We start from the raw sequence: 27,805 nt of genomic DNA on the forward strand, positions 1-27,805 counted from the left end.
GGAGATAACGCAGGAAAAGATGAGTTTTTAGTGTGCAGAATATCAAGTTGAGCGAGTAGTAGGTTCGTCTTGATCAAGCGGACGCAAAAAGGAAAAAATGGCCTCTAAGCGGAGCAAACTGATCAAGTGGGCGAAGATGAAGTAACCATGCCAGGCAGCCGTGCTGATTGATCAAGAGGATCTACCTGATGGAGTTTTGGTGCCCCAAAACAAATAAATCAGATAAGGATCTATTTGACCGATTATGCGATTAATCAATTCACATGTTAAACATATAATTGCATGCTAGAACGAAAATAATTCATGCTTAAAGAAAGTAAATCCTAAACATGAATACTACGGTTCCCGAACTATATTTTGATATTAGGGTTGACTGATCTTATCAAAATACTAGGACTCGAATAAAGAAGACAAATCGCCCTCTTCTATATTAAGAGATGATGAAATTTCTGTAGAAGAAATAATGAATATTTATGTCTCCTTTATTCTCCTATTTATATTAAGTTACATATTAGGCCCAGTCACAGATCTATGGAAGGTTTTGGATATGACATCCCCCAATTAGATTCTTACTAATTAAATTGAATCCACAATTTAATACAAGCTTATATTGGAATATTATTAGCAGCCACTACAAAAATAATATTGCACTGCCCATCCAAATTTGAAATTACAAATAATCCGGGCTTCCTTGTTTAAATGATTATTTTCCATGCTTAAGATATAAATGTCCATTAATTAATTGAAGCCTGCTACGAGACTTAATTAATTAACATCTTATTAATTCCAAGAGTGGACTTAGAAAGAAACATTTATTTATTATTCATGGAATAATTAAATTCCAATTGTCCAGTTTCCGAATAATAAAACCTTGTCTCGAGCTCCTCTTGGGGATATTATCAAACTAGACTCACCAGGCGCGCGATTCAACATAAAAGCAATCCCAGGACCGCTAGATATTAATTAACACTACCCAATATATCAGGATAATTGGGTTGCAAAAAACCCGCACCATTTGATAAGTCAAAGTAAGGCATAATCAATAACGTATGCACAATGCTAACGTATGTTGATTAAGAAATAGTTGTTTATCAAGACCTAGTCTTCCAGTAGATAGCATGAAGACATGTCTTGCTATTAGATCCGTTCAGTGCTATACCACACCAATTTCCTCTTATTTCAGTAAGGCTTAGAAATAATCGGACTGACATTGCAACCTTTCGCGATAGGTACTCAAAGCCCATCTAGGTTGTGAAATGTTAGAGTTTGTATACTAGAAATCACCTTTCGAGTGATTGAATACTTTAAAACTCTTATTTTATTTTCCAATGAATGAAACAAATTATTTTTATCATAATGTTGTTATGTTTTAATTTAATGGATGTTTATTGCATGTTTAAATATATGAGTAACTTAATAAAGTCTAAGTCTTTATTTTAGTAGACCGGTTGTGGGCGTCGTCCACTTTAAGGTAACACGGTCAGTTCTGAACAAAGAAAAATAAAAATTTCACAACCCACATAGGCCTAGACTACCTATCGTGAAATGTTGCAATGTCAGTCTGCATATTTCTAAGCCTTACTGAAATAAGATGGCATTGGTGTGGTAGAACACTGATTTGGATCTAAAAGCGAGACAAGTCTTTATGCTATCTACTGAAAGACGAGGTCTTGATAATTATTTATTTCTTAGTTAATGTACGTTAGCATTGAGCATACTGTATTGATTAGGCACTACTTTGACTTACAAAATGGTGCGTGTTTTCCCCAACCCAATAATCCTGGTATATTGGGTAGTGGTGATTAATATCTAGCGGTGCTAGGATTGCTATTATATTGAATTGTGCACAGGTGAGTCTCGTTTGTTAACGTCCTCAAGAGGATCTTGAAACAAAGCTTTATTATTCGGAACCTAGCTACTTGGAGTTTGATTACTCTATGAATAATAAATAAGCGCTTCTTGCTAAGTCCACTCTTGGAATTAATAAGATGTTAATTAATTAAGTTCATAGCAGACACTAATTAATTAATGAACGTTTCTATCTTAAGCGCGAGAAATGAACAACAAACAATGGAAACCCGGATTACTTGTAATTTCGGATTTGGATGGACAGTGCAATATTATTTCTGTAGTGGCTGCTAATACTATTCCAATATAAGCTTGTATTAAATTGTGGGTTCAATTGAATTAGTAAAAAGCTAATTGGGGGAGGTCATATCCAAAACCTTCCATAGATCCCTGACTGGGCCCAATATGTGACTTAATATAAATAAGAGAATAAAGGAGACAGAAAAGACACTTATTTTTATTTCAAATTTTCGTGACCCTCCTTGTACACATTGAGGATGATTTTTCTCTCCTCCATGAGATAGAATTCTGTCTTCTTTATTTAAGTCCTATTATTCTGGTAAGATCAGCCCACACTGATATCAACATACAGTCCGGGAACCAGTCAGAAGATCCGTGGTCTAGTACTCAAGATCTTCACGTGGAGAAAGCGCGAGCTATCTTCGATTCTTTGGAGAATCATTAAGGTGAAATAGCTAATCCGTAGAAAAGCATGTTTTAGGTTTTAATTACGCTTAAAACATGATTTAATTCGAGTTATGAGCGTATACATGAGATAATTGCGTGAATAGAATTTGTCTAAATAATCTGCTAAATAGATCAGTATTATTATGTAATTGATTTATCTGTGCGCTTCCGCTGCCAACCGCCCACAACCGGTCTACTAAGCAAAAGACTTAGACTTTGTTTACTTCTTGTGCATTTAAATGTTTATAAAACATCTTATAAATGCACAAGCAAACACAATTTATAATAATAGTGATTCTATTCATGCGAAACTGCTCGAATAATACTGAATCGGGTTAAAAGTGGATTGTAGAGTTTTTCATATACAAGCAAAATTCTATTCGTGCTCGAAACATGCTTTTCGGTATACCAAACCTAACACTACCGATGATGGAGCTGCAAAGGATGAGTCAGATAAGAGAGAATGCAGAGTTGTCTTCTTCTGCAAGGGTATTAATGCAAATCATGAAGAGTATGCCCTAGGGATTGGAGCTCACACCGTCCTATAAAAGGAGTAGGAACCTGAAGCAGGGGGGATCATCGATTTACACCAGAATCACAAAAAACACTCACAATAGAAGAACCATGGAGAATGAGAGATAAAAGGAAGGAAGCAAGATTTCATCGAGAGAATACTTTATACCTCCTAACTTGGATGGAGAGACCTAGTTTAGCCAGAATCCACCGTTTGTTTTTATGCTCTTTGATAAGTGATGAGGCTCGTTTCATGCATGTGTTCTGTAGTAAAACTTCATCAAATTATGTTAACTGACGTCTAATTTCGAGCCAGGTGTGTGTGTAAGTCCGCTATTTTCAGAAACTGAGTTGATCAACTGGGCGGACGAATGGATCAGGAGAAGGAGCCAAATTGCTACACTAATGGATCAAGTTGAAGCAAATGACACGCAGCGGAGCACCCAATGAGAAGACTAATGCGTCGCACAAGAAAAATCCTCAAGGGCAAAGGGTAAAGATGACCTTTCAAAGAACAAATGCCCTAAGGATCAAGACCTCACGCCTTCCTATAAATGGATATAGAGAAGGAGGAAGGAGGAGAGCTTTCCGGCAGTGTCACTCATTAGTTTTCAGCTTTCTTCCAGAGCTGGAATTGGGAGCTCCAAACACTTCATCTTCCTGTTTTTGCACACACACTTGGTCCTGTTCTAGTTTAGTTTAGTTTAATTGGCGTTTTGGTGTTGGTTTCCGCACTTTTAATCTTTTGGTTCTGTTATTCCACTTCGAGAAGAAGCGATGAAACAATTTCCTACTTTCCTTGTTAGTTTTTCAGTTTAGTTTTGGATGTTATCAACTTTTGATGCTTTGATTTAGTAGATTTGAAGTTATGTTTTCATTTATGGCTGTCTCATGCTGAAGTGAGAGATGATGTGAGCCGAATCGGATCGTGTGTGTTTCGTGTGCTTACAGGGAACACTAATACAAGTGCTCGGTCAAGACACCGCGCTTCTTAAATCCACTGGATCACTAGGTCCAGGAATCCAAGGAACACAGAGTGTTGTTGTCGTTGGACACGCTCGACTCTCCTTCAAAAATTAATCCCTCAACCCAAATTACTATTAAATTAGTATAGGGAAGTGAGGTCGATCCCACGAAGATGGATTCGTGAGTAGTGTTTAGAGACTCTGGGAACAAGCGGCTGCTGCCACGCAAAGGGTTGAGGTTTATAACAACTACCACTAGACCTAGGCACGGAATTTAAATGCTAGACCTAAGAAACAGAATACTTGTAAAATCAGACATCAACACCGAAAGAAACAATAGCTCGCTAGACCGTGTAAATGATTAACTAAATATGACTAGGCAGGAAGAATTAAAAAGTGGGGACCAGGACATTCAAATAAGGTAAGTACGGTAAAAGCTGCAACTAACAAACTCATGCAATTTCCTATCCAACTCAGAAACGTAAATGAAGAAAACAGAGCATACTCCTAGATTCGAACAGAATATAGAAATCGGGACGCCGGAAACTCGCTACGAATCGGAAGTACATCAGATCTACATAAACTGAACGAAATGAAACGAAAACACGTAAGCTAGGCATAAAATTAAACCAACACGACTCAGATTCACGTCGAATGCTTAATCCACTCCGGATCCAAGACATCCGAACTCAACACCCAGCACAATAAACTCCATAGCTCCGATTCTCACAGATCTACTCAAATCAACTCCAGATCCCAACAATCACAGACAACCCTACAACATCAACAAGTTAAGAACCCGATTCATCCACAAACAGACTCCATTCTCCCAGATCCAACCACAAACCTGCGATAATCTAGAAAACAACCAGCTCCAACAATCCAACTCAGAATTCAAGTAATCATAATCGACACACAAAGATCAACATAGTCGGCATAAACTAAAACGAAACTTGCATAAACACAGAGAATATCCAGAAATCAAAGAGGTCCGAGCCTCGAACAGCGAAGCTCGGCGAATTCAGCAGAAACGTAAACAGAAAATAAATTGTTTCTTCGCCCTCAAGTAGGACGGTGTTACCACCAGATCGAAAAGTGTGTAAGCTAGAAGTGAACCCCAAGTATGCCCTGAATTTCCCACGAAAGAACCCAAGTGTGTGAAGAAAAGTGAACTAAGCTACAAGCTGTTGGCGAGGTCTCCAACCGAGAAGATCCCTCCAGCGTGCATGCTTCTCTCTTTTATAGACGCGGACATAACCTTCTAGAGTCTTTGTAGAAATCTCTATTCTACCCTTCAACTCTGAGGCTTCCTCCGTCGAGCAATTTTCCGCATAATGTCCACTCTTTCGCTTTCTTCCTAGGTCCACGCAACTGTCTCCCTTCTTTGCTGGACCTGGCGAAAATCTTCACACACCTGGCTTAAAACGCGTGTTAGACCCAGAAATTTCACGAATTAAAGCCCTAGACCTATGCATGAAATTAGCCTTATCACATGCATGATACTTCCGATCTGCCTTCGATTTCTGTTTCCCGACTCATGTCTTAGCTAAGAATATTTTGTTGTGTTCTGATTTAGTTAGATCTGATGTTTTATGCTTGAAAGTTCTTAGGATGTTTAGATATAGCAGTTTCTGTTTCGCTCCTGCATGAGTTAGTTTTTTGTTTACATAGCCGCAACTTAGATTTTAGGAGTAGATTTAATTTATGGGTTGTTATGATGTTTCTTTTTCCTTAACTTTTCAGATCTGTTCTTTGCTATGTTTTTCCATGTTGATTTGTTAAAGAAGATGAAGTTGTTAGAAAGTTTTTACTATATCGTACACCTTCCAGGGGACTGACAGTCCCGTTTATTCTGTTTGTCCATTTATGGAAAGTTCAGATTGAGTTGATCAAGTCTACTAGTTATGTTTTTATTAGTTGATCAGTTTAATATTTTAATCTATCAAGTCCAGTAGTTAACTTAACCCACCCCTAGAATGTGTGGCCGCAGCCATTCCCATTTTGTGTCCAGCATTCAAATCACAAACGTCTCATCTTTGTGGGATCGATCCTTACTTCCCTATACTAGTTAATATATTAGTGGGTTAAGGTTTTGAAAACATGCTTCTGTACTCTTCTTTTCGTCTGGCTCGAGTAGGAGTCGGTCGAGTTGATCAGGCCAAATCTTTGTTGGGTCCACTAACTTGTTCTCACAGGTAGAAGGGCGTACAATTGGCTAACTGGATCAGTTTGACAATCCAATTTGAGCAAGCCACAACGATAATAGAATGAAGAGAGAAGTCAGAACGAACTCAGCATTTTCAATAAGGCTCGTTTCATGCATGCGTTCCGTGATAAAACTACACCCAATTCTGTAATCTAACGTGCAAATGTGAGCCAGGTGTGTGTGAAAGTCCGCCATATGAAGAAATCGAATGGATCAGTTGGGCGGACGAACGGATCAAGGAGAAGGAGTTACTTTGTTGCGCAAATGGCCCAAGTCAGACTATATGGCATGCGACAGGAGCCCCCGATTAGGAGATGGTGCGTAACACAAGAAAGATCCCCAAAGGCGAAGGGCAAGAGACACTTTTCGAAGGATAGTTACCCTAGGGATTGACAAACTCATAGTTTAGGATGGTTTTAGAGGTGATTAATCCATGTTTTTGTTGAATTAAAGTGTTTATTATAGGTTTTCACCCATTTAGTCATCAATTAGATGAAGTAATGAGTTTGTTGGAGTTTTGAAGTAAAAACAGGTTAAAACGGGCAAAACGGAGTGAACGGGTGATTCCAGAGAGTTCGCCCGGTCAGGCGTTTTTTATTCAAAGAAACGCCCGCCTGAGCGTTTTGCAGAGATAGCGAGTTCCAAAGAGAACGCCCGGTCGGGCGTTTTGTTATTTGTGGATCGCCTGGTCGGGCGTTTTACATAGACTCTTCATTTTGCTGATTTTCACTCCGGATATAAAAGAGGACTTCACACATTTGAGCCTTAATTCCCACACGACGATTCTAAGCAAGAGAGCAAGGTTTTGAAGAGGATTTGAAGGCTTAGGAGCTTCCCCTCTCAAGAGATTGAAGGAGAAGACTCCCCACCATCATTTCTACCATAGGGAGTTCTAGATTCTATTTTCTATCCATGTCTTCTTTCATTTGCTTTGTATTTCTTTTTGTTTTATCTTTGACCATGAGTAGCTAGATTTCTTTAGGGATTTGGTGAAGTTTGTATAGAATTCATGGGTTGAACCTTGATTTATGTTTATCTATCTCTTTGTATGATTTTGTTGGTTATTGGGCTCTTATTATCCATTTGCTTAGCTACCAATATGATATATCTTGTTCTAATTATTATCATTGAGAAATGCTTGATTATCTTGTTAAATAATCAACAACTCCGTGCGTTTTATGTGATCGAGAGATGCATAGCTAGAGAGAGGGCTTGGGTCCGTAGAATTAGGCAGTCGGACTTGAAGTGTTGGGAGGAGACTCCAACATTAGAGTCCGATCAACGTGTTAGATGCACCCGAGAGGGGGTCTATCCAATAGTCTCGACCTTCCTAACCATGCATGAGACCCAATAGATGAGCATAATCCCTAGGTGACACCCGTGATCCATATCAATGGATCCATATCCCTACCTTTCCTATATTGTTTGAAAATCTTTCTTTATTTGCTTTCTTTGGTTATTTGATCTTAATTGTATATGTTACTTAGTTTATTATTGTCATTAGATAACAAAAACCAAAAACCCCCTTCATTAGTCTAAATAGTGCTTGACATTGCATCATAGTATTCATTTAAGCATTTAGTCTTCGAGGATCAATAATTTTAACTTGCCACGTGCTACATATCCCGTACACTTGCGGATGAAATTTTCGATTGCTAAATTAGCACGAGTCAAGTTTATGGCGCCGTTGCCGGGGACTAAATTTGCTTTTGTGTTTGATATTGTGATAAGATAGAGAATACTTGTTTAGACATTTTACCTGTTTTATTTAGTTTAACTTTCTTGTGTAGTTCTAACTTCCCTTTGTTCTTCTCTTGTGTTGTGTAGGTGTGTATGCTCACGCGCTCAAGGCGTCTACCCCTTGAGCCGATTGACTTGGAAATAGAAGCCACCAATAGAAGGAGAAGAGGACAAAGGAGGAGAGCACGAGCTCAACATCTAGTTGAGCCAATGGAAAATACACATGGAAACAATGGGGGAGTTCCACCTCCACCTCCATTGAATCAAGACCAAATCATTCTCCAACTACAACAAGAAATGACGGAGATGAGAAGGGAAAGAGAGGAGGAAAGGAGGCGAGAGGCACCGGTTAGAGATGCATTTGGGAACGTCAATATTCCAATTCCACCTTATGATACAAGGGTGAATGCCAACAATTTTGAGTTGAAGACGAGATTAATTCAATTTGTGGAGCAACGTGTTTTCTCGGGAAGGCCCACAGAGGATCCTAATAGGCACTTAGCTAAATTCTTGGAGATTTCCAATACAACTAAGCTTAATGGGGTTCCCGACGATACAATCAAGCTTAGGCTATTCCCATTCTCATTGTCGGGATATGCTAGAGATTGGTTTGATAACCTTGAGTCGGGCTCGGTTACAAGTTGGGACGACTTAGCTCAAAAGTTTTTGGATCGGTTCTTCCCTCTAAGCTCCACTCTCAACCTTCAAGCGGAGATCTCCCACTTTAAATTAAGGGCCAAGAGTCTATGTTCGAGGCTTGGGAAAGATTCAACGCCTTGTTAAAGAAATGTCCCAACCATGGGCTATCTCCGAGTCATCAAGTGAGCCTCTTCTACAATGGATACTCGGAATTAATCAAGAGTCAATTAGAATTTGGCTCGGGGGGATCATTCTTGGACAAGGGGGTCGATGAGTGCAAGAAGATGCTTCAAAGGCTTGTCTATACTAGCAATGGTTGGAGCTCGGGCTGAGATGGTTCAATGCCGGCAGCTTCGGTCGTGGATTCGGATGCATTCAATCTTCTCAACCAGCAAATGATGTTGTTGAATTAAACGGTGGATAGCCTTAGTGTGGGGGTGGCACCTATGGGAGAGCCTTTACCTACCGTGGAAGATTTCAATTATATACATCAAGGAGGAAACCAATGAGGTAATCCAAGGAATTTCAACAATTGTCGCCCTAACAATGTGGGTGGTAATTATCAACAAGGCTACCGTCCACCCTTCAATGCGCATCCAAACCTCTCATATGGAAATCCAAGTAATGCTATCCAACCACCTCCACTTCCCGGATTTGGAGCATCAAGTTATGCCACCAATGTACCTAGCCCCTCAAGATCTTTGAGTGATGTCACAATTGAGCTTCTAAAAGCTCTAATGGAGAAGACCGATGGGATCATGACACACTCTACCATGAGGATTGATAAAGTTGAGACGGCAGTAGTGGGGTCACCACAAGATTGGGGGCCTTAGAGCACCAAGTAAGTCAAATTGCTCAAGCCGTTGGGCAAATACATCAACCGGGGTAATTTCCAAGCACGAAAATTCCAAACCCGAAAGATTGCAAGGCAATCTACATGAGGAGTGGGACAAGCTATGAGAGTCCTCCTATGCCCGAGGTGGAAGCTAAGGAAGTGCCGGAAGAAGAGATAGAAGAAGAGGAGATAGAGGTGGAGTCACCTAATATGCCATCCGAGGTTCAACCCGAGGCAATTGATCTACCTAAGCTAAAGGAAGTCAAAATTCCTTTCCCTCAAGTGGTGCAAAAGAAGAAGTTAGATGAGAAGTTTGCAAAATTCCTTGAGATCTTCAAGAGGGTGCACCTCAATATTCCTCTTATTGAGGATCTCCAGCAAATGCCCGACTATCTCCAGTTTTTGAAGAAGATTATGTCCAAGAAGAAGAAGTTGGTTGATTATGAAATCGTGAGCTTGACCGAGAATTGTAGTGCAATCATCCAACAAAAGATGCCGGCAAAGATGAAGGATCCGGGGAGCTTCAACATCTCTTGTGTGATCGGGAATGATAGGCAAACCAAGGCCATATGTGATTTGGGGCAAGCATAAATCTCATGCCCCTAAGCTTCTTCCGGAAATTGAACTTCGATGTCTTGAAGCCGACCACCATCACCCTTCAAATGGTGGATAAATCCATCAAGTTCCCCAATGGAGTCCTCGAGAATGCCTTAGTGAGGGTGATACGAACCTCTATTATTATTATTTAGTTTAGATATTATAGGGATTTAGCATATCTTTTTCTATATCTTTGTTTTCTTGTTCATTAAGTCAGTAGCATTATAAATAGGATAGACTGTTATCTTTTTTATTCATTCAATCAATATACGAAATTATCATTCTTTTGGCTCAATTGAGTAGAAAACAAGAAACATCTCCTAAGGTTGCCGCCCCTTTTTTTGCCGTCCAAGTCACGACCCAACGTTGGGCGCTCGACAACGATGACATCTTGTTTCTTGATTTTGTGTGGAAATCGACGTTAAGGATTTAGGTCCTTAACAACTGGTGCTTTCATTGATAGTTGACCCTCCCACCATCTCGAACCGAAGCTACACCGCTGCCTGACGGAAAACATTCCGCGCACAGCAACTGCTTTGGCTGTCGAGTCCCGCCTGTCTGCCGAGCTCTAGCCGCAGGACAACACTACTTCTGCAACGCCCGACGGGAAGGATTCCCGCGTGCCACGTCGAAGTCTGACGATCATCAACCACCACAACCACGCCTCAGTCCGTCAACATGTCATACGACTACGCCGGCTATTGCCGTCGTCAATACGACTTCCCTCAGGACACACAGCCATTCCGTCCCTACCAGCCGGCCCAACCTCGCCGTGTAACATGGTGGGACCCTCCGAGCAGCCGGGTGGAAGTACTTCGTCCGCTGTCGTGGCCTGATCCAGAATCACCCTACGTCTCACACCACTTGGATCCACCTGATCGTCACCCACGACCGAGATACCAGCCCATCGGGTACCGCGACACCGCGGTGGCTACATCGAGAGAGGTGGCCACCTATCTGATCGCGGAGATCATCAGACCCAATTAGGGTTTGATCGCTACCCGACAATCGCAACGCAGCGGCACCGCCCAACGTGCTGGGACCAACCGGCGCAACAGCAGGGCCGCGGCTACCTGACCGTTGACCGTCCCCGATGCTCGGAGACGTGCTGGGACTGACCTCGCCCTCGGGAGGAGGTGAGAGCGCGAGTCCAGCCCGCCTCCCACCAGCCCCACTACTCCACCGAAAAGCCAACGCGGGACATGTACAGTCAGCCCACACGTGTGACCAGTCAAACTCCGGAGCTGCCACGCCTGCCGCTAATACGAGTCTCCCAGGTGGAGAAGTCAGAACTGTCCAGGTTGGGTCTCTGCTGGCACTGTTCTGAAAAATGGGTGAAGGGACATGTGTGTAAACAACGCATTCTCTGTTATGCGGATGATGGGGAGGAGTTTGAGGAGAACATTCAAGATGAGAATTTAGCCGAAGAGAAAACTGATAATACTCCCATGATAGTATTCAGTGATGATGTTCCCAATGACGTAACCGATGTTCACAATGATGGCGCTCCTCTTGATGTTCCAAACAAAGAGTCCCCTGGAGAGTTCGTCAAGAACAAAGGGATTGTCAAGAACGACAATGAGTCACCGCAAGTGCTCGTTGGGGTATATGATGAGAAGATTGGTGAAAATGAGGAGACATTGCTAGAAGATAAAGAGGAGGATGGTTCTATTGGTGAAGTGGAGAAGATAATCGCCTCACTCAATGTTGTTCAAGTGTCATCCAAAAATGTTGTTGGAAATTGTTGGAGCAAGAAAGGAGATGGTGCTTACACCGATTTGCCCGTAATTACTTGTGTCTATGTGGATTTGAATATCGGTGATGTTCCAAGTATGAATCATCGATCAACATCGCTCGACAAACATGCAAGGTTGATCCCTCCGAGTAATGATATGCCATGCTTGGGCATTCTGGGAGGCGTGGATAAGGTTTTCGATTTGGCAAGGAATTTTTCCGACAAAGTTGGGTCTCCTTTGTTGATTTTTTATGGAAGTGAAGAAGGGAGATGTTCACCTGTTCGGTGTGTGTTTGATCCAGGAGGAGTTGCCTCGCCGAAGCTTCTGCTTTCAACTCTCCTTTTTGCTTCGTTGTTCCCACCTTGAGGACAAGGTGGATTTTAACCATGGGGGAGTTGATACGAACCTCTATTATTATTATTTAGTTTAGATATTATAGGGATTTAGCATATCTTTTTCTATATCTTTGTTTTCTTGTTCATTAAGTCAGTAGCATTATAAATAGGATAGACTGTTATCTTTTTTATTCATTCAATCAATATATGAAATTATCATTCTTTTAGCTCAATTGAGTAGCAAACAAGAAACATCTCCTAAGGTTGCCGACGAGGCTGATCTCGCGCTCAACCGCCCCTTTTTTGCCGTCCAAGTCACGACCCAACGTTGGGCGCTCGACAACGATGACATCTCGTTTCTTGATTTTGTGTGGAAATCGACGTTAATGATTTAGGTCCTTAACAGAGGGTGAATGATTTTATCTTCCCCGTGGACTTTGTTGTCTTGGATATGAAGGAAGATCCAAATGTCCCTCTCATACTTGGAAGGCCCTTCCTTGCAACCGGGAAAGCTCTAATTGATGTCACTAAGGGAGAACTCACCCTTAGGCATGGAAACAAGACGGCCATGCTCTCTATGTTGGACAAGATTAAACGACACGAAATGGAAGAATCCAAGAGAGTGGAAGAGGTGCCGTTGGATATTGAAGAGTGCAAGGTGATACAAGTGACTAAGGATGTTGAAGTTGAGAAGCCCTTGGAGTAGATCTTGGTCCCCAATTGGTTATTTAAGCTTGAGAAGGTGGCCAAATTGGCAAATGGAGGATCTAAAGGAAGTGTTGTTGGGGAAGATGTGAAGCCCACTTAGTGGAAGAAGCGGCTATACAAGCTCTATTTGGCCGCTAAAGTAAAGACGGGCCCCGATGACATTATCCGAGTGAGGCTGGAAAATAAGTGCTAAGCTTGAAGACCGTCGGGCAAACGACATTAAACAATTGCGCTATGGGCGAGGCAACCCCTAGTAGGTACAATTTTATTTGTGTCAATGTGTAATACCCGCTTTTATTTCTATCTTTTTAAGTTAAGATTTTTGTTTTAAGAACAAGCGAGTGATAGACCTCGAATAAAATACTGTGTTTGTTTCGATTGGTTGTGAGTGGAAATAGTGAATGCTTGAGTTATTGTTGATTAATTGTGTGGTGTAAGTTGTCGATGAGATTGACGTGAGAGTCTTCGATGGGAAAATTTAGGCGTTCGTTTACAATGTACTTGGAATAACACCAAAGTACTAAAATAATAAAACACCACAATTTAATCAATGAACTAAAATTATATATTTTTCGGCCTATCACTTTTGTCTATTTTTCTTAGCCCATTTATCCTTATGCAACTGGGCTACTTTTAATATAGCCATTTATTCATAATTCCTATTGAATTCCTGCAGCCAACATAAATCCCTTCCTCTAAATCCGTACCAGAGCCGGACACTAACTACGTGGTGTATACCGATGCATCAAAAGTTGGACTCGGATGTGTACTTATGCAGAATGGGAAAGTGATTGCGTATGCATCAAGGCAGTTGCGGCCAAATGAGTTGAACTATCCTACACATGACTTGGAGTTGGCCGCAGTTGTACATGCTTTGAAGATTTGGAGATACCATCTTTATGGAGTTCGATGTGAGATATATACGGACCTTAAAAGCCTCAAGTACATCTTCGAACAAAAGGATTTGAACATGCGCCAGCGTAGATGGCTTGAGTTGGTGAAGGATTATGATTACAGTATAAACTACCACCCAGGAAAGACGAATGTAGTGGCTGATGCCCTAAGTAGAAAGTCTCAACCTCAATTGGCAACTTTTTTCACGAACGAAGAGAACTTGCTACGAGAGTTCAGCAAAATGCGATTGGAGGTAGTGAGAGCACCCGAGATCGTCACTTTGGTAATAGAACCCGACCTAAAGGTTAGAATCGTGGAAGCTCAAAGACGCGATACTTTACTTGAGAAAATCCGTTCGGAAGTGAGGACAGGGGAGCAAGAATATTTTCACGAGGAGGCGGATAATGCCCTCACATTCAAGGGCAGGTTGTGCGTGCCTAGAGACGAAGGGCTTAGAAATGAAATCATGAGGGAAGCACACGAAACACCGTATACTGTGCACCCAGGGAGTACCAAGATGTATCGAGATATGAAGAGACAATTTTGGTGGAATGGCATGAAAAAGCATGTAGCGACATTTGTGGAGAGGTGTCTAGCATGTCAGCAAGCGAAAGCTCTACATCAACGACCTTATGGGAGACTACAACCACTTGAGATACCGGAGTAGAAATGTGAGCACATTGAAATGGACTTCATGACCGGATTACCGAAATCCCAACGAGGAAACACTGTTATTTGGGTGATTACTGATCGTCTCACAAAATCTGCTCACTTTGTGCCGATTTGTGATACCTATGGAGCCAATAAGTTGTCTAAGATGTATGTGCAAGAGATCATACGCTTACATAGAGTACTAGTGACTATTACATGTGATCGTGATGCGAAGTTTACCTCTAGATTTTGGATTAGCCTACAACGAGAGCTGGGCACTAAGTTGAATTTCAGCACTGCATTCCACCCGCAGACTGATGGGCAATCAGAGAGGACAATACAGACTTTGGAGGATATGTTGAGAGCCGTAGTGCTAGATCGAGGAGTAGGTTGGGAGGAAGTGTTGCCACTAATAGAGTTCGCTTACAACAATAGTTATCAGGCGACTATTAACATGGCCCCGTATGAGGCATTGTATGGGATAAGTGTAGATCACCAATTTACTGGGATGAAGTGGGTGAGAGAAGAGTTCTTGGACCAGACTCGGTGGAAGAAATGATTGAGATTGTTCGACAAATTTGCGAGAGGATCAAGGAAGCTCAGGATCGACAGAAATCATATGCTGATGTTCGAAGAACCGATCTCCAATATGAGGCTGGAGATAATGTTTTTCTGAAGGTAGCTCCGTCAAAAGGAATAACTCGGTTCGGTGTGAAAGGCAAGTTGAGACCACGATTTATTGGGCCTTATGAGATTCTTGATAGAGTAGGTACCGTAGCGTATAGATTGGCGCTACCACCAAGCTTTGGGAGAGTACACAACGTTTTCCATGTGTCACAATTGAGAAAGTATGTGTTCGACCCTAACCACATAATTCATCAAGAGGATATGATGATCTTGAATCCGAATTTGAGTTACGAAGAGAAGCTTAAAGCCATTCTGGATAGGAAAATGCAAGAGTTGAGAAACAAGTCTATTGCCCCGGTGAAGGTTCGATGGAGGAATCACGGTGTTGAGGAAGCTACGTGGGAATTGGAAGACAAGATGAGGGAGAAGTACCCGGAATTGTTTGAATGATCTAAGCAAATTTCGGGACGAAATTTTTGTGAAGATGGGTAGATTGTAATACCCGCTTTTATTTCTATCTTTTTAAGTTAAGATTTTTGTTTTAAGAACGAGCGAGTAATAGACCTTGAATAAAATACCGTGTTTGTTTCGATTGGTTGTGAATGGAAATAGTGAATGCTTGAGTTATTGTTGATTAATTGTGTGGTGTAAGTTGTCGACGAGATTGACGTGAGAGTCGTCGATGGGAAAATTTGGGCGTTCGTTTACAATGTACTTGGAATAACACCAAAGTACTAAAATAATAAAACACCACAATTTAATCAATGTACTAAAATTATATATTTTTGGGCCTATCACTTTTGTCTATTTTTCTTAGCCCATTTATCCTTATGCAATTGGGCTACTTTTAATATAGCCATTTATTCATAATTCCTATTGAATTCCTGCAACCAACATAAATCCCTTCCTCTAAACCCTTCTACACGTTTTCTTTATTCACCAAAACCTCCCCTCCTAAAATCTCTCCAACAACCAAATAAATCAATATCCATAAGTTTAATATCCCTCATTCACGTCTTTCACATCCAAGTAAAATATGTGAGAAAAACCTACTACAGTTTTCTCCTCTTCTGTGAAGGTAATTTCTTCTCCTCCCATTGAATACGAAAATCTCAAGGAAATTATTTAAATCCTCAATTAAATAGAATAGGATTTAAATTTGGTAATTTCTTTATAGGAAAAGACTCCCATAAAATAGGCAACAATTAAATAAATTTCCACAAGGAAACTAAGCCAAAAAAAACGTGTGGGATGGAGACACAATAGAAGGAAAATATTCACATCCCCAATTAATTTGACTTAGGTATTAATTTGGTATTTAATTGAATAAAAGGAATTCCACAAAATAGGAAACAAATATATTATCCTCTACAAATAGGGGGGGTGTGAAAATTTGGCTTAATTAGCCACAAGGAAATAATTCAACTCTTAATTTAATTGGGGTGATGGAATAAAATGTGGCAAGATTTAATTGGATTTAAAATAGCTAAAGGAAATCAATAAGGTACCAATTAAATCAAAGAAGTTAATTCATCCTCCTAATTAAAATAGAGAATATTCGAAACTCACAAAAATAATAGGTTATAGTTCGAATTTCATGTAGCACAATTTAGGGATAATTTGATTTGGATGAATATCCCAAAACAATTAATTAAATCCAAGAAAGAATAAAATTTCCAATAATTGGAGGGGCCGACAATAGCCACTTTATTTGGCTAGAACAAGCTGCATGATCTTATTTAAATTGCTTTTCCCCACATTAAAATATAAATAGCACTTCATTCCATTTCCCCCATGACGATTTATTCCACATACTCAAACTCAATCACGTAGCAACAATTTAAATTTCATAAATGAAATTTCCAATCGACATATATTAAATAAAGGTCACAAAAATTTTGGGATGTTACAATCTAAGATCGAGAAAACATCAAAAGAGCAAGTTTTAATCTTAAGCTCTAAGGAGTTGCTACAATCATTCCTTTATTGTTTTCGTTTTGTCTTCTAGATACAAGTTCTGAATCTTTTGTTATCTCCAAGTTTTCTTAGTTTAATCCCTTTGCAAGTTGACTTTCCGTTGAATCTTGTTCGTTTGAGTTTGATAAGATACTGCTTGAATCTGAAATTCTGTGAAATGTTTATTGCAATAAAGTTTTCTGTTTGGTTTTATGTTATATATTTTGTTGGTAAGTTCGACCACGCATTATCTGCTATTTCTTGCGTTGATTGTCGTTCGATTTCTTAGATCTAGTTGTTTCGTGTTTGATTACATTAGATCTGAAGTTATGTGTTGAGGAATGCAATGAAATGAAGTAGTTACTATTTAGTTCGCCGTTGCTCAGTTGATTTGCATGGATCTAGCGACAATTTGTAGATTTCCTGTTTTTGGTTACATGCTCTGTTTCAAATCTGCCATGGTGTTTGAGTTGTTTGTTTTGCTTGTTTAATTGAGGAAGAACACGTTAGAGGTTAGTTAGGAGACCAGATCTGCATCGCCGTTTTTGCTTTAGTTGCTTTATCCTGCTTTATCTGCTACTACGTAAATTAGGAAAGTGGTCCCCCTTACTTTTCTGTTTCGTAGTGTAATTTCCGTTTTTGTCAATCTGCTTCATCCGTTGGAAATGTTAATGTTTTCACATGATTTAGTCTAGTTGATCAGTTAGGTTTTATTTTGCAATCCACTCAGTCAAGTATATAGAAACTTAACCAACTCTTTATGTGTAGCAGCAGCCATCCAAAATGTTCGTAACACATGTCAAAACACCTTCATCTATGTGGGATTCGACCCTTACTTCCCTTTACTAGTTAATAGTATTGTGGGTTAAAGCTTTGAAAGTCCTCGTTCTAGTCCGCGCGCCCAACGGCACGTGATAAAGTCCTTAGGAGTCGCCTTGATCAGTTAGATTTCTGCCGCTTGATCAGTCTGCGAGTCATTGCATGTCAGTTTAAAGCGTGTCTGATCAGTTGGTCGATGTCCTCTTGATCAGTCTGCGTTAATTTTACTTATTTACATCACGTGCGTAGTTAGAAGTGATCTATTTCACCCCTCTAATCAATCGGGAGGCAGATCTATCTCCATGAGATCCAGTGCAACTTCCTCTTGTCCTCTACAATGCCCTAGAAAAATCTAGCCAAAATCCGCTCCAGCTCGTCCAGAAAACCAATCAGTGGGCTCATAACCTGTAATATGTGCAAGGAGATGAGAGATAGTGTGCTCTTAATCAGAGCAAGGCGTCCCCCAAAAGCAAGATGACGATAGGACCAGTTGTGTATCATCCAGCATCCTTTGCCTGAATGGCAAGAGGTGATCCGCTCTCCTCGCCCCTTGAAAGATCTACACTCCTAAATATGTGAAGGGCATGATACCTCTATGAAATCCTCCAACCTCTTCCACTGTCTCAGCAAACTCCATGTGCTCATCTACCAAGTAGAAATGAATTTTCCCATTGTTGACCATTTGCCCCCCGACACAGCAATGCAGTGGTTCAGACACCCCACCAACTTCTCCATCGCCTCTCTGTGGGCTCTCAAGAAAATGATGATGTCATCTTCATAGGAGAGGTGAGTAATAACCAGTGCTTTCTTTCGGCATATATAGACCATCTCACTATCCCCCTTAATTAGTCTATATAGACATCTCGAGAGGTAGTCTGCTGCCAGCACAAAGAGAGAAGGCGATAGTAGGTCCCCCTACCTCAACCCTCTGGACGACTGGAAAAAGCCTACCGGGGTGCCGTTCACCAAAACAGAGAACCAGCAGGACGAGATACATCTACTGATCATTTCCACCTATGTGGGCGAGAATCCCATCTTCTCAAGGACCCTCAACAGGAAAGGCCACTGCACCCTATCATACGCCTTTTCCATGTCTAGCTTAAGAGCCAGATTGGGCGATCTTCCCCTGCTCGACAACTCCTTCTCCAGATCATGAATCAGCTCCTGAGCAAGCAAGGTGTTATCCCTAAGGAGACGGCCCTTGATGAATCCACTCTGATTCGGTGCGATGATAAGGGGAACAGAGGGGCATGTCTCGACGCTAATATCTTTGTGATGATCTTGTTCATGACATTGCAGAGGCTTATCGGCATGTAGTCTCCCTAATGCACTATTTTTTAGCACTACAACTACTTGCAAGTATACAAGTTAGAAATAGTATAGCTAAAGGTCAGTACCGGGATATCGAACACAGAGAATATAATTGCATCTGATTATCATATACTAAGCCTCAATACTATCTAGAGAAACAAGATTTTTGGTTTAATTAAGCAAAACCAAATAAAGCAAGTAAATTGGGCAAAGAGTGAAATTCTTAGGATAGAGCTTTCACAATTATGATTATGCAAATTCCAACTACAACACCCTAGCACAGTTCAAACTTTGATAGAGCGAGTCGCCTAAGTTTTGCCCATGCGGTACAAACGTGGATTACTAACAATAAGGGCGTCAATCCTAGATCCGTAACTCCCTAAAGCTCCTAAGACCCTTGAAAAGTCCTCACTCTCAATTAACAGTGCCGTTTTAAGGGAAGCTAATTGTAGTATCTATTAAGTGGATCTAACTCGCCAACCTCCTCTCACGATTATGTAGCAAGTTATATTAAATCATCACAGAATGTGTCACTCAAACGTGAAGCATTATCCAATTACTTAAGGAAGAAACAAAGTAAGAAAAAAACGGATATTAAATAGCAAAACGGAATTCCATAACCCAATTAAAGTTACTAACACATCCAAAGAATTCTTATAGTTTAGCTAGTCATAGACAAATAGCAAAAACTACAAATTAAATAACAAAACATAAAGAAAAGCAAACAAAACCCAAGGATGAATTGTTGTGCAATATTTAGTCTTCTCTTGCCTTGATCCAATATCCAAGAATGGTGATGGAATGGATGGAGGATTTAGGGTTGGAGAATGGAGGGAGGAGCATGAAGGCTCGCCTTTTGGGGGCAATGACTTGGTGAGTATTATGAATTAGGTTATGGGGTATATATAGGCATGGAAAATGATTTAAATTTGGTAAAAATTTTCCTCCAAGTAATATGAAAGATGGAAATTTCGTGCGCCATAGGTTAAGGAAAAGATTTGGCTTAACAAGGTAATAGTTTATTTCCTTAAATTTCTGCCAGCACTTGGCAGCTTTGCGCGACTTTGGTAGAATGACCATAACTTTCTCCATAGAACTCTTATTGGGATTCTCTTGGTACCATTGCGAAGCTCTTTCAAAGACAAAGAGAATGACATGTAGAACACCCTGGTCAGACTTCAGAATCACCGGAACAATGAGTTTGAACACAAGATGTCGTGCGCGACAGGGCTAGCGGGCCGCTAGACAGCTCCAGAACTGTCTGGACTCGGTTCAGCGACCGCTGCATTGGGTGCAGTGGGCCACTGGGTTGCGCTTCAGTTCGAGCTTCCTAATTTTGATCTTTTTACGCTCTTTTTCTGCTCTATTTTGCACATTTCTCACAAAACACGTCAAAATACCAAAATGGATAAAATATGCAAATAATGGACATGTAATGCAACCTTGACGCTCAAAACGGACCAAATAATGGCCTTAAAATAGTGCAAAATCCAAGCGTATCACTCCCCTTCGGTATGAGTATGATCATGGTCGTCGTGAATTTCCTAGGCATGGACGCCCCAGTGAAGAAGTCTCCAACAGCTGCAATCACGTTACTCCCCAAGATGTCCCAACAATGTTGAAAGAACATCGAAGTAAAACTATCCGGGCCAGACACACTATCTCCACTGATCCCAAAAACTGCATTTCGAACCTCCTTATCCTGCGGCACTGAGCACAGGGCATCCTGGTCCACCGAGTCTAGGAAACTATTGATAAGGCTCATTTCATACATTGGTTATGGGGTTAAATTCTGTGATTTCAGTGAACTAATGAGTGTTTATAAGTTCAGGTGCGTGAAAAATCTGCCAGATCTAGGGAATGCATGTAAATCAACCGGGCAGATAAAAGTGAGGAAAAGTGAAGTGAAAAGCGCCAACAATCTACCTGACCGAGGAAATGACAAAACGCTGACAGGAAGCAAAAGTGGAACAAGGAGAAATTTCTAAAGGATCCTTTTTCGGAGGGCAAATATGAAAAATTATGAAGAAGGAGAGCCCTAAGGATCTGTGCCTCAACTATATAAAGGGACAACCACTTTGAAGAGAGGCACTTTTACTTCTACTGAGCATCATCACTCTCATACTCTCCTAGTTTCACTTAGTTTTAGCTCACTTCACACATATCTCACACACTTGGTTTTTGATGGGGTAATTATGGGCATATTTGTGGCGATTTAGCTTAGTTTTGTAGTGTAACACCATCCCCAGGGGGCCGAAGATACAATCGTTTTACATTTCTGTTGTTTTTGTCTCGTCGTGAACTTCTTGCCGGAAGCTCGGCTACTGCTATTCTTTTTTAACCTATTTTCAGTAGCTATGGAAGTTTATGTTTTCTGTTTTATTTTGGTTTGATGCTTGGTGTTGGTTGTTACTGATTTGGATGCTTTTCGCAATTGGTTATTGAATCGAAGTTTAGATCAGTTGAATTGGAGTTGTTTTGTTGTTGAATCGGTTGAATCGAAGTTGATGGATGTGGATCTGGATGTGGTTGAGTTTGGATCGGGTGGATCTGGTGTGAATTGTGGTTTGGAGTTGTGGATCTGATACGTACCGATTTGGATCTGCATGGTTATGGTTGTTTTTACTGTTGCTTTCGATTTTCTCGACCTGGTAGTTTAGATCTGGTAGTTTTCAGCTTAATCTTAGTATTCGAAGTCCGATCTGAGTTTGCTCTGTTTCTCTGAGTTTGATGCTCTGTTTCGTACATGTTCATGTTAATTTGCTGAAGAAGATGAAGATTGTTGGTAGTTAGATTTAGATCCATTTTTTTGTTCGCTTATGCAGCTTTATCTATCGCAGTAGCTAAATCGGGAAATCTGTCTCATTGCCTTTTTCTTACTTATTTGTCTAACTGTTTTGGGAAACAATTTACTTGACCTGGTAGTTCGTTTAAACTTTCCTTCGTTAATTCATTTCTCGAGTCATGCATGCGCACGTGTTTTTCTTGTTTCCTAGGTCTAGTAGTTAGTTTAATATCTTCAATTTTCTTGCGTCCAGTAGTTTTAAGAAATCTTAACCCATGAGTTGCGTGGCAGCAGCCGACCCCTTTTTCCAAATCCTATGAATACTTGCTAACACCTCCGTCTCTGTGGGATCAATCCTTACTTCCGTGTACTATCCAATAGTATGATGGGTTAAGGTTTTGAAGCAGTAAAAAGTGTATCCAACGACCATTTCTGATAGATTCATGATCTCCTAGACCTTGTGATCTAGTGAATCCTCTGGACCTATTGGATTGAGAAACACATAGTACACACACTTTTTCTAGCTACTTCAACTATGAATAAGGGTCAGATCTGTAAAGGAAGATTTTTTTATTATGGTGGCACATCCTCTATTTATAGGCACTTCATACAATCTCCAGTTGGATAACGATATTGGCAGAGGATATTCGCTCACGCTGTGAGCGAGCGACTCAGCGATTGCTACGTGCCTTCCTTCTAGAATGACATCGCTTTTTAATAACAGATTCATGACTCAGCTCCGTCCTTGCGTCTCATGTATCAGCACGTGTCCCTCTTCTAGAATGTCGTACTTGCTAACAGAATGATGCCCACCATCCAGCTCATTAGCCTCACGTGTCCTCCTTCTAGAATCCAGTGGTCTCCTCCTTAACTGCTTGATTACTCCCCTTGATCAACTCCTCGAATTTTGACCTTTTTTCGCTTGTTGTACTTGCTTGATCAGTTTGGCCTTGTTGCCTTGGACAAACGGCATTTCTGCACAATTAACACTTGCTTTTGCGCGATAAACCGATCAAGTAGCGTACTTTTTACCCTAAACCGATGCATGAAATAGGCATTATCAAACTGCTCACGGTTAAAACATACTTGTCCCCAAATATAAAGAAAAAGAAAAGAAAAAGATATGACAAATTTCAGGCATGGTTTACTTATTTCAAGAAAGTAAAAGAAGACGAAAAGGGAAAACAGACTTTAAAAAAAACACATATTCACATAGATGCATTAGACCGAATAAACTTCCAACAATCATACCCGAGGTCGAGGTCAATCCATTTGCCAGCAGCTTATGTTTCTTCTCTTTCGCGTATACTTGATCAATGTGTCAGTTTGTCAAGATTGCTCAATTTAAAACAACTGTTGGATTCACTCAGTCACTCATTTCTCACCAGAGATGTTAGGACTGTTCACTTGGTATTGTCACAAGTTTAATACCTCGAATCGGACTGCACAAGATAGTTCCTTAAGGTCTTTGTTTCGGGCGTAATGGGGCTTAAGGGAGTAATGTATTAGGGTAGGGTCCTAGGGGTTCTAAGTTAAAAATACAAACTGTAAAAGGATAAACACATGAGTTAAGAGACAAAAGATTTTGTACAAACTTTGATGGATCAGATGGAATTATTAATTCTGCCTCTAGATATTTCACTGGGTCAAGTCGCGACCCTTTTGGCTTATTCTCTAACTTTCGACTTACTGGGTCAGGTTACAACTTTTTTATGCCCTCATTTTTCTCAAACTTTTCTCAACTCTTTTTCCTGACATATATTTTCCAACATTTTTTTCGACCTGATGTCTAACTTGACCAACCTGATTGACTAACTTACTCAACCCGGCTACCCTTTTATTTCAATTTTCACTGGGTCAAGTCGCGACCCTTTTTCATGCATAATGCCCTAATTATTACTAACAGATATTTTTATATATTTTTTTTCAAAAAACTTGACATGTTTGATTTTACTGGAACTAACCCTCCCCCCGCCCACTACATATGAACTTTTCCTCGAGGGATTGGATGCAGTGGAAAAAGGGTTAGGCATTGATAAGGCTCATTTCATGCATCGGTTTAGGGGTAAAATGTATGCTACTTGATCGGTTTATCACACAAGCAAGTGTTAAATATGCAGGAATGCTGCTTGACCAAGGCAACAAGGCCAAACTGATCAAGCAAGTACAATGGGCGAAAAGAGGCCTGAAATTGGGGGAGTTGATCAAAGGGAGTAACCAAGCAGGCAAGGAGGGGACCACAGGCTTCCAGAAGAAGGACACGCAAGGCAATGAGCTGGATGGTGTGCATCATTCTGTTAGCAAGGACAACGTTCTAGAAGGGGACACGTGCTGATATATGAGACGCAAGGACGGAGCTGAGTCATGAATCTGTTCAAGTACAATAGGACAACGTTCTAGAAGGGGACACGTGCTGAAAAGCGTCGTCATTCTAGAAGGAGAGCACGTAGCAATCGATGAGTCGCTCACACTCAGCGTGAGCGAATATTCCCTGCCAAGATCGTTATCCAGCTAGAGGTCATGCCGAACCTATAAATAGAGGATGTGCCACCACATTAGAGAAATCTGATCCTTTACTTTCCGTCTTTAGTTTAGTTTAGCTTAGCTCTCTAGTTTAGTTCAGTTCTCTAGATAACTTAGATAAAGTAATGCTTAGTTAGAAAGGGCGGTCGAAGGAGCGCTGCAGAATACTTGATATCTGTCGGCGTATTCTTAAGTTTCCCGCTGAGGACCTCCTCGGTTTTACTTACTTTCGTATTTTCCGAAGTGTTAGCTTAGTTTAAATTTCACGTTATACTGTTCTGAGTTTTAGTTTTAATCAAAGTTGCTTTCGTTTTCATCGTGGTGTTTACTGTTTCACGTAGTTAATTTTCATTCCAGTCTGAAATTCACTTGACCCAGTAGTTAAAATTTCCTTGATCAACTTAGTAAGTTAAATTCTGTCTAGAGTAAAATCGGTAGTTAAAAACTCCTAAAGTTAAAGCGTGGCATCAGCCAACCCCCTATTCACTACTCACACACTTGATACACTAGCTTCTCTGCGGGATCGACCCCGAACTTGCCGTTTTGCTGTTAAAGTAGTGCAAAATTAGGAGTTTATAAATTACTTTGGTTGGAAACGAGTGAGAGCGATATTGCATTGATCAAGTGGCAACGACATTTGCTAACTGATCCAACTGGTTCGGTTATCTTCCATATAACTTGATCCATACTCTATTCGTGCCCATTCTCGAGGCCTATCCAAAATGGCGTCGGTGCCGGGGAAGCATGGTGTTATTTTATGTTTGTGTGTAGCGCATAGGCGTATATAATTTTGTTTCTTTCTTTTCTCATTTGTTTTTTTCTTCTGTTGATGAGAAGGTACCACCGCGGCAGCCACTGGAATCACCCTCTTATATACAGAGGCCCTAACGCTCATTGGAGAGTTCAGGAAGCCGACGTCGTTACCACTCGTTATAGAGCCGCATTAGCAGCAGCAACAACCATTGCCAACTGACTAGTGAAGAAGAAGGAGAGCAGAACGCGCAACCGAAACCACCACCACTTGAACAAGCAGTAGCAGAGACGGCCCTCTCTGCACGCTCATGATGAGAAGGAGCCCACACATGCCATTGCCGTTACTCCTGGGATGCGGACCATCGCGATCAAGTCAGGAGTACTAGCCGTTTTGTCCCATTTTTACGGCCTTTCAAAAGAATGTCCGTACGCCTTCCTGGAGGAATTTTGCCGATACAGTGATATCCAACCCGTACCGGCTGGATCTACGTCTGAGGACTATAGGCTGAAAGCTATCCCCTTCGTCTTGAAGGGTGATGCTGGAGTATGGCCGTCGAGACTGCCAGAAGGGTCCATCAAAACATGGGCCGAGTTTCGAATGATCTTCCTAGATCGTTTCTTTCTCGCGTCAAAGACAAGTGCCCTCAAGAGGGAGATTACAGAAGCCAGACAGGAGTACAATGAGCCCCTCGGCCTGTATTGGGATAGATTCCAATGGCTGCTTCAAGCATGCCCCAACCACAAGCTGGGGGAGCGGGAGATCTATTCGATCTTCAATGGTGGACTAACAGTCGATAGCAAGAATGATCTAAACCTCGCAGCCCAAGGGGATTTCTCAAAGACCCCATTCAGCCAATCCAAGAACATCCTGAAGAGGCTCATCGAGGCCAAATGCTCGTGCGAAACGTCCTGTGGCCAGTACAGAAGGGGTGCAGTGCACGCAGCCGAGGAACGCAATAACGAAAAGCTGGAAGCTCGATTTGAGCAGATGGAGAAGAAGCTGCTCAAGGCAGTGGAGAAAGCCAGACCGCCTCCACCACCTGCACCGAAAGAGACGCAGTATGCGCAGCCACCGCCAGAAGAGCATCATTACCACTATTGCGAATTCCCCCCTGAGGTGGAGCCGCAAGCCCAAGTGAATGCCGTTGGCCACTGGAACGCAAATGGCAACTGGATCCAGGGAAAGCATAGAGACGCTCCATGGAGAGACCACCCCAATTTTAAGTGGACTGATCAGAGTCAAAACAAACTACCTCAACCCTTCACACAGCAGATGCAACCCTCTGAAGGGTAGCCGAACTGGCCTGCTCGAATCCAGGATAAGCCAAACACTGGAGGGAACAGGATACAAAGCGGAACTCAAGGGGACTGGTCTAATGGAGGACAACCCAACTGGTTAAGCAGACAATCGAGGGAAACTAGGGAAACAGACTTCAGGGCCCACAGTCAAGCAACCAGGGAAGACAACCAAACAACCAGATGGTCAGCTACGTTCCACCACACCAACGGGAAAATCTGTATCCTGGAAATAAATAGTACAATCAGACGCAATACCATCAAGAGCATTATGGGCAATATGACTACCCGCAGCCCAACTACAGTGGGGGACCGCCGAATCACAGATACAACCGACACCCCAACGATAGTCAGGGAGATATGATAGTACCGCACCATCCTAACAATGCAATGCGGGAAATCCAAGAAGCTCAGAAGGAGCAGCGGGCGGCATTGGAGATGCTGACAAAGCAACTTTCTCAAGTTGCGATGTCACTGGGCGAGCTGAGGGGAAATGAAGGAAGGATTCCAGCCACTGTGCAGCCACCTGGTTGAGAAAACATTAGCTAAGTAACCCTGAGATCAGGAAAAAGCCTACCAGGGCCCTACTCCACCTACGGAATCTCCAGCATCTATGTCTGGGCCGAGCCATAAAGGAGAAGGAGAATCCAGTGGAGCAGAGCAAACAAAAGGGAGTGAAAAGGGCAAGGCAAAAGTGAGAGGTGAATCCTCAGAGGAATGTCAGAGAGAGGAAACTGAGAAAGTTAAGCCATATCCGTACCGTGGAATGGTGACATGAAAGAGGGATGCCACAATCGATGTGGCAAGTATGTTCAAGGACATGGAGATGAAGGTGCCACTCTTGACGGCGTTAAAGATGCCCCGATCAGCAAATTTATTAAAGACTACCTGGCAGGGAAGGTCAATGAAGAAGGTAGAATGATTGCAGATGAGAATATCTCTGCCGTGATCCAGCGAAGTGATCTTCCTTCAAAAAAGACCGACCCAGGGATGTTCACTCTCCCGATTTCAATCAGAAATATTCAAGTAGAGCACGCGATGTGTGATCTCGGGGCATCCATCAATGTGCTGCCATATACTATCTATGAGAAGCTGGGAGCGGCTAAGCTCATTGACACTGACATAATGATCCAGTTGGCCGACAGATCGTGTATTCACCCTGAATGAATTCTGGAAGACGTTATTGTGAAGGTGAATAACTTTCTGTACCCAGCCGATTTTTTCGTAATCAATATGACGGAGCCAGCAGCAAGAGAGTCGAGTGGAGTCCTACTGGGACGGCCGTTCCTGTCTACGGCCAGCACCATTATAGACGTCCGTAATGGGACGATAAGCTTGGACTTCAATGGAGAACAGTTCACGTTCAATATAGATGAAGCCA

General features: G+C 41.6%; 2 protein-coding genes across 2 annotated transcripts; both read left to right on the forward strand.

Moving 5' to 3' along the window:
• The first annotated feature begins 9,535 nt into the window (after positions 1 to 9,535).
• On the forward strand, positions 9,536 to 10,024 carry LOC121776747. Its single transcript, XM_042173917.1, has one exon. The coding sequence runs from the start codon at positions 9,536 to 9,538 to the stop codon at positions 10,022 to 10,024; it is 489 nt and encodes a 162-aa protein (XP_042029851.1).
• Positions 10,025 to 27,198: 17,174 nt separating this feature from the next.
• LOC121776749 lies at positions 27,199 to 27,591 on the forward strand. The gene has a single exon (XM_042173918.1). It carries the CDS (start codon positions 27,199 to 27,201, stop codon positions 27,589 to 27,591), a length of 393 nt encoding a protein of 130 aa, XP_042029852.1.
• The last annotated feature ends 214 nt before the right edge of the window (positions 27,592 to 27,805 follow it).

The sequence above is a fragment of the Salvia splendens genome, chromosome 18 (genome assembly GCF_004379255.2).
Source record: "Salvia splendens isolate huo1 chromosome 18, SspV2, whole genome shotgun sequence".
NCBI classification, from domain to species: domain Eukaryota; kingdom Viridiplantae; phylum Streptophyta; class Magnoliopsida; order Lamiales; family Lamiaceae; genus Salvia; species Salvia splendens.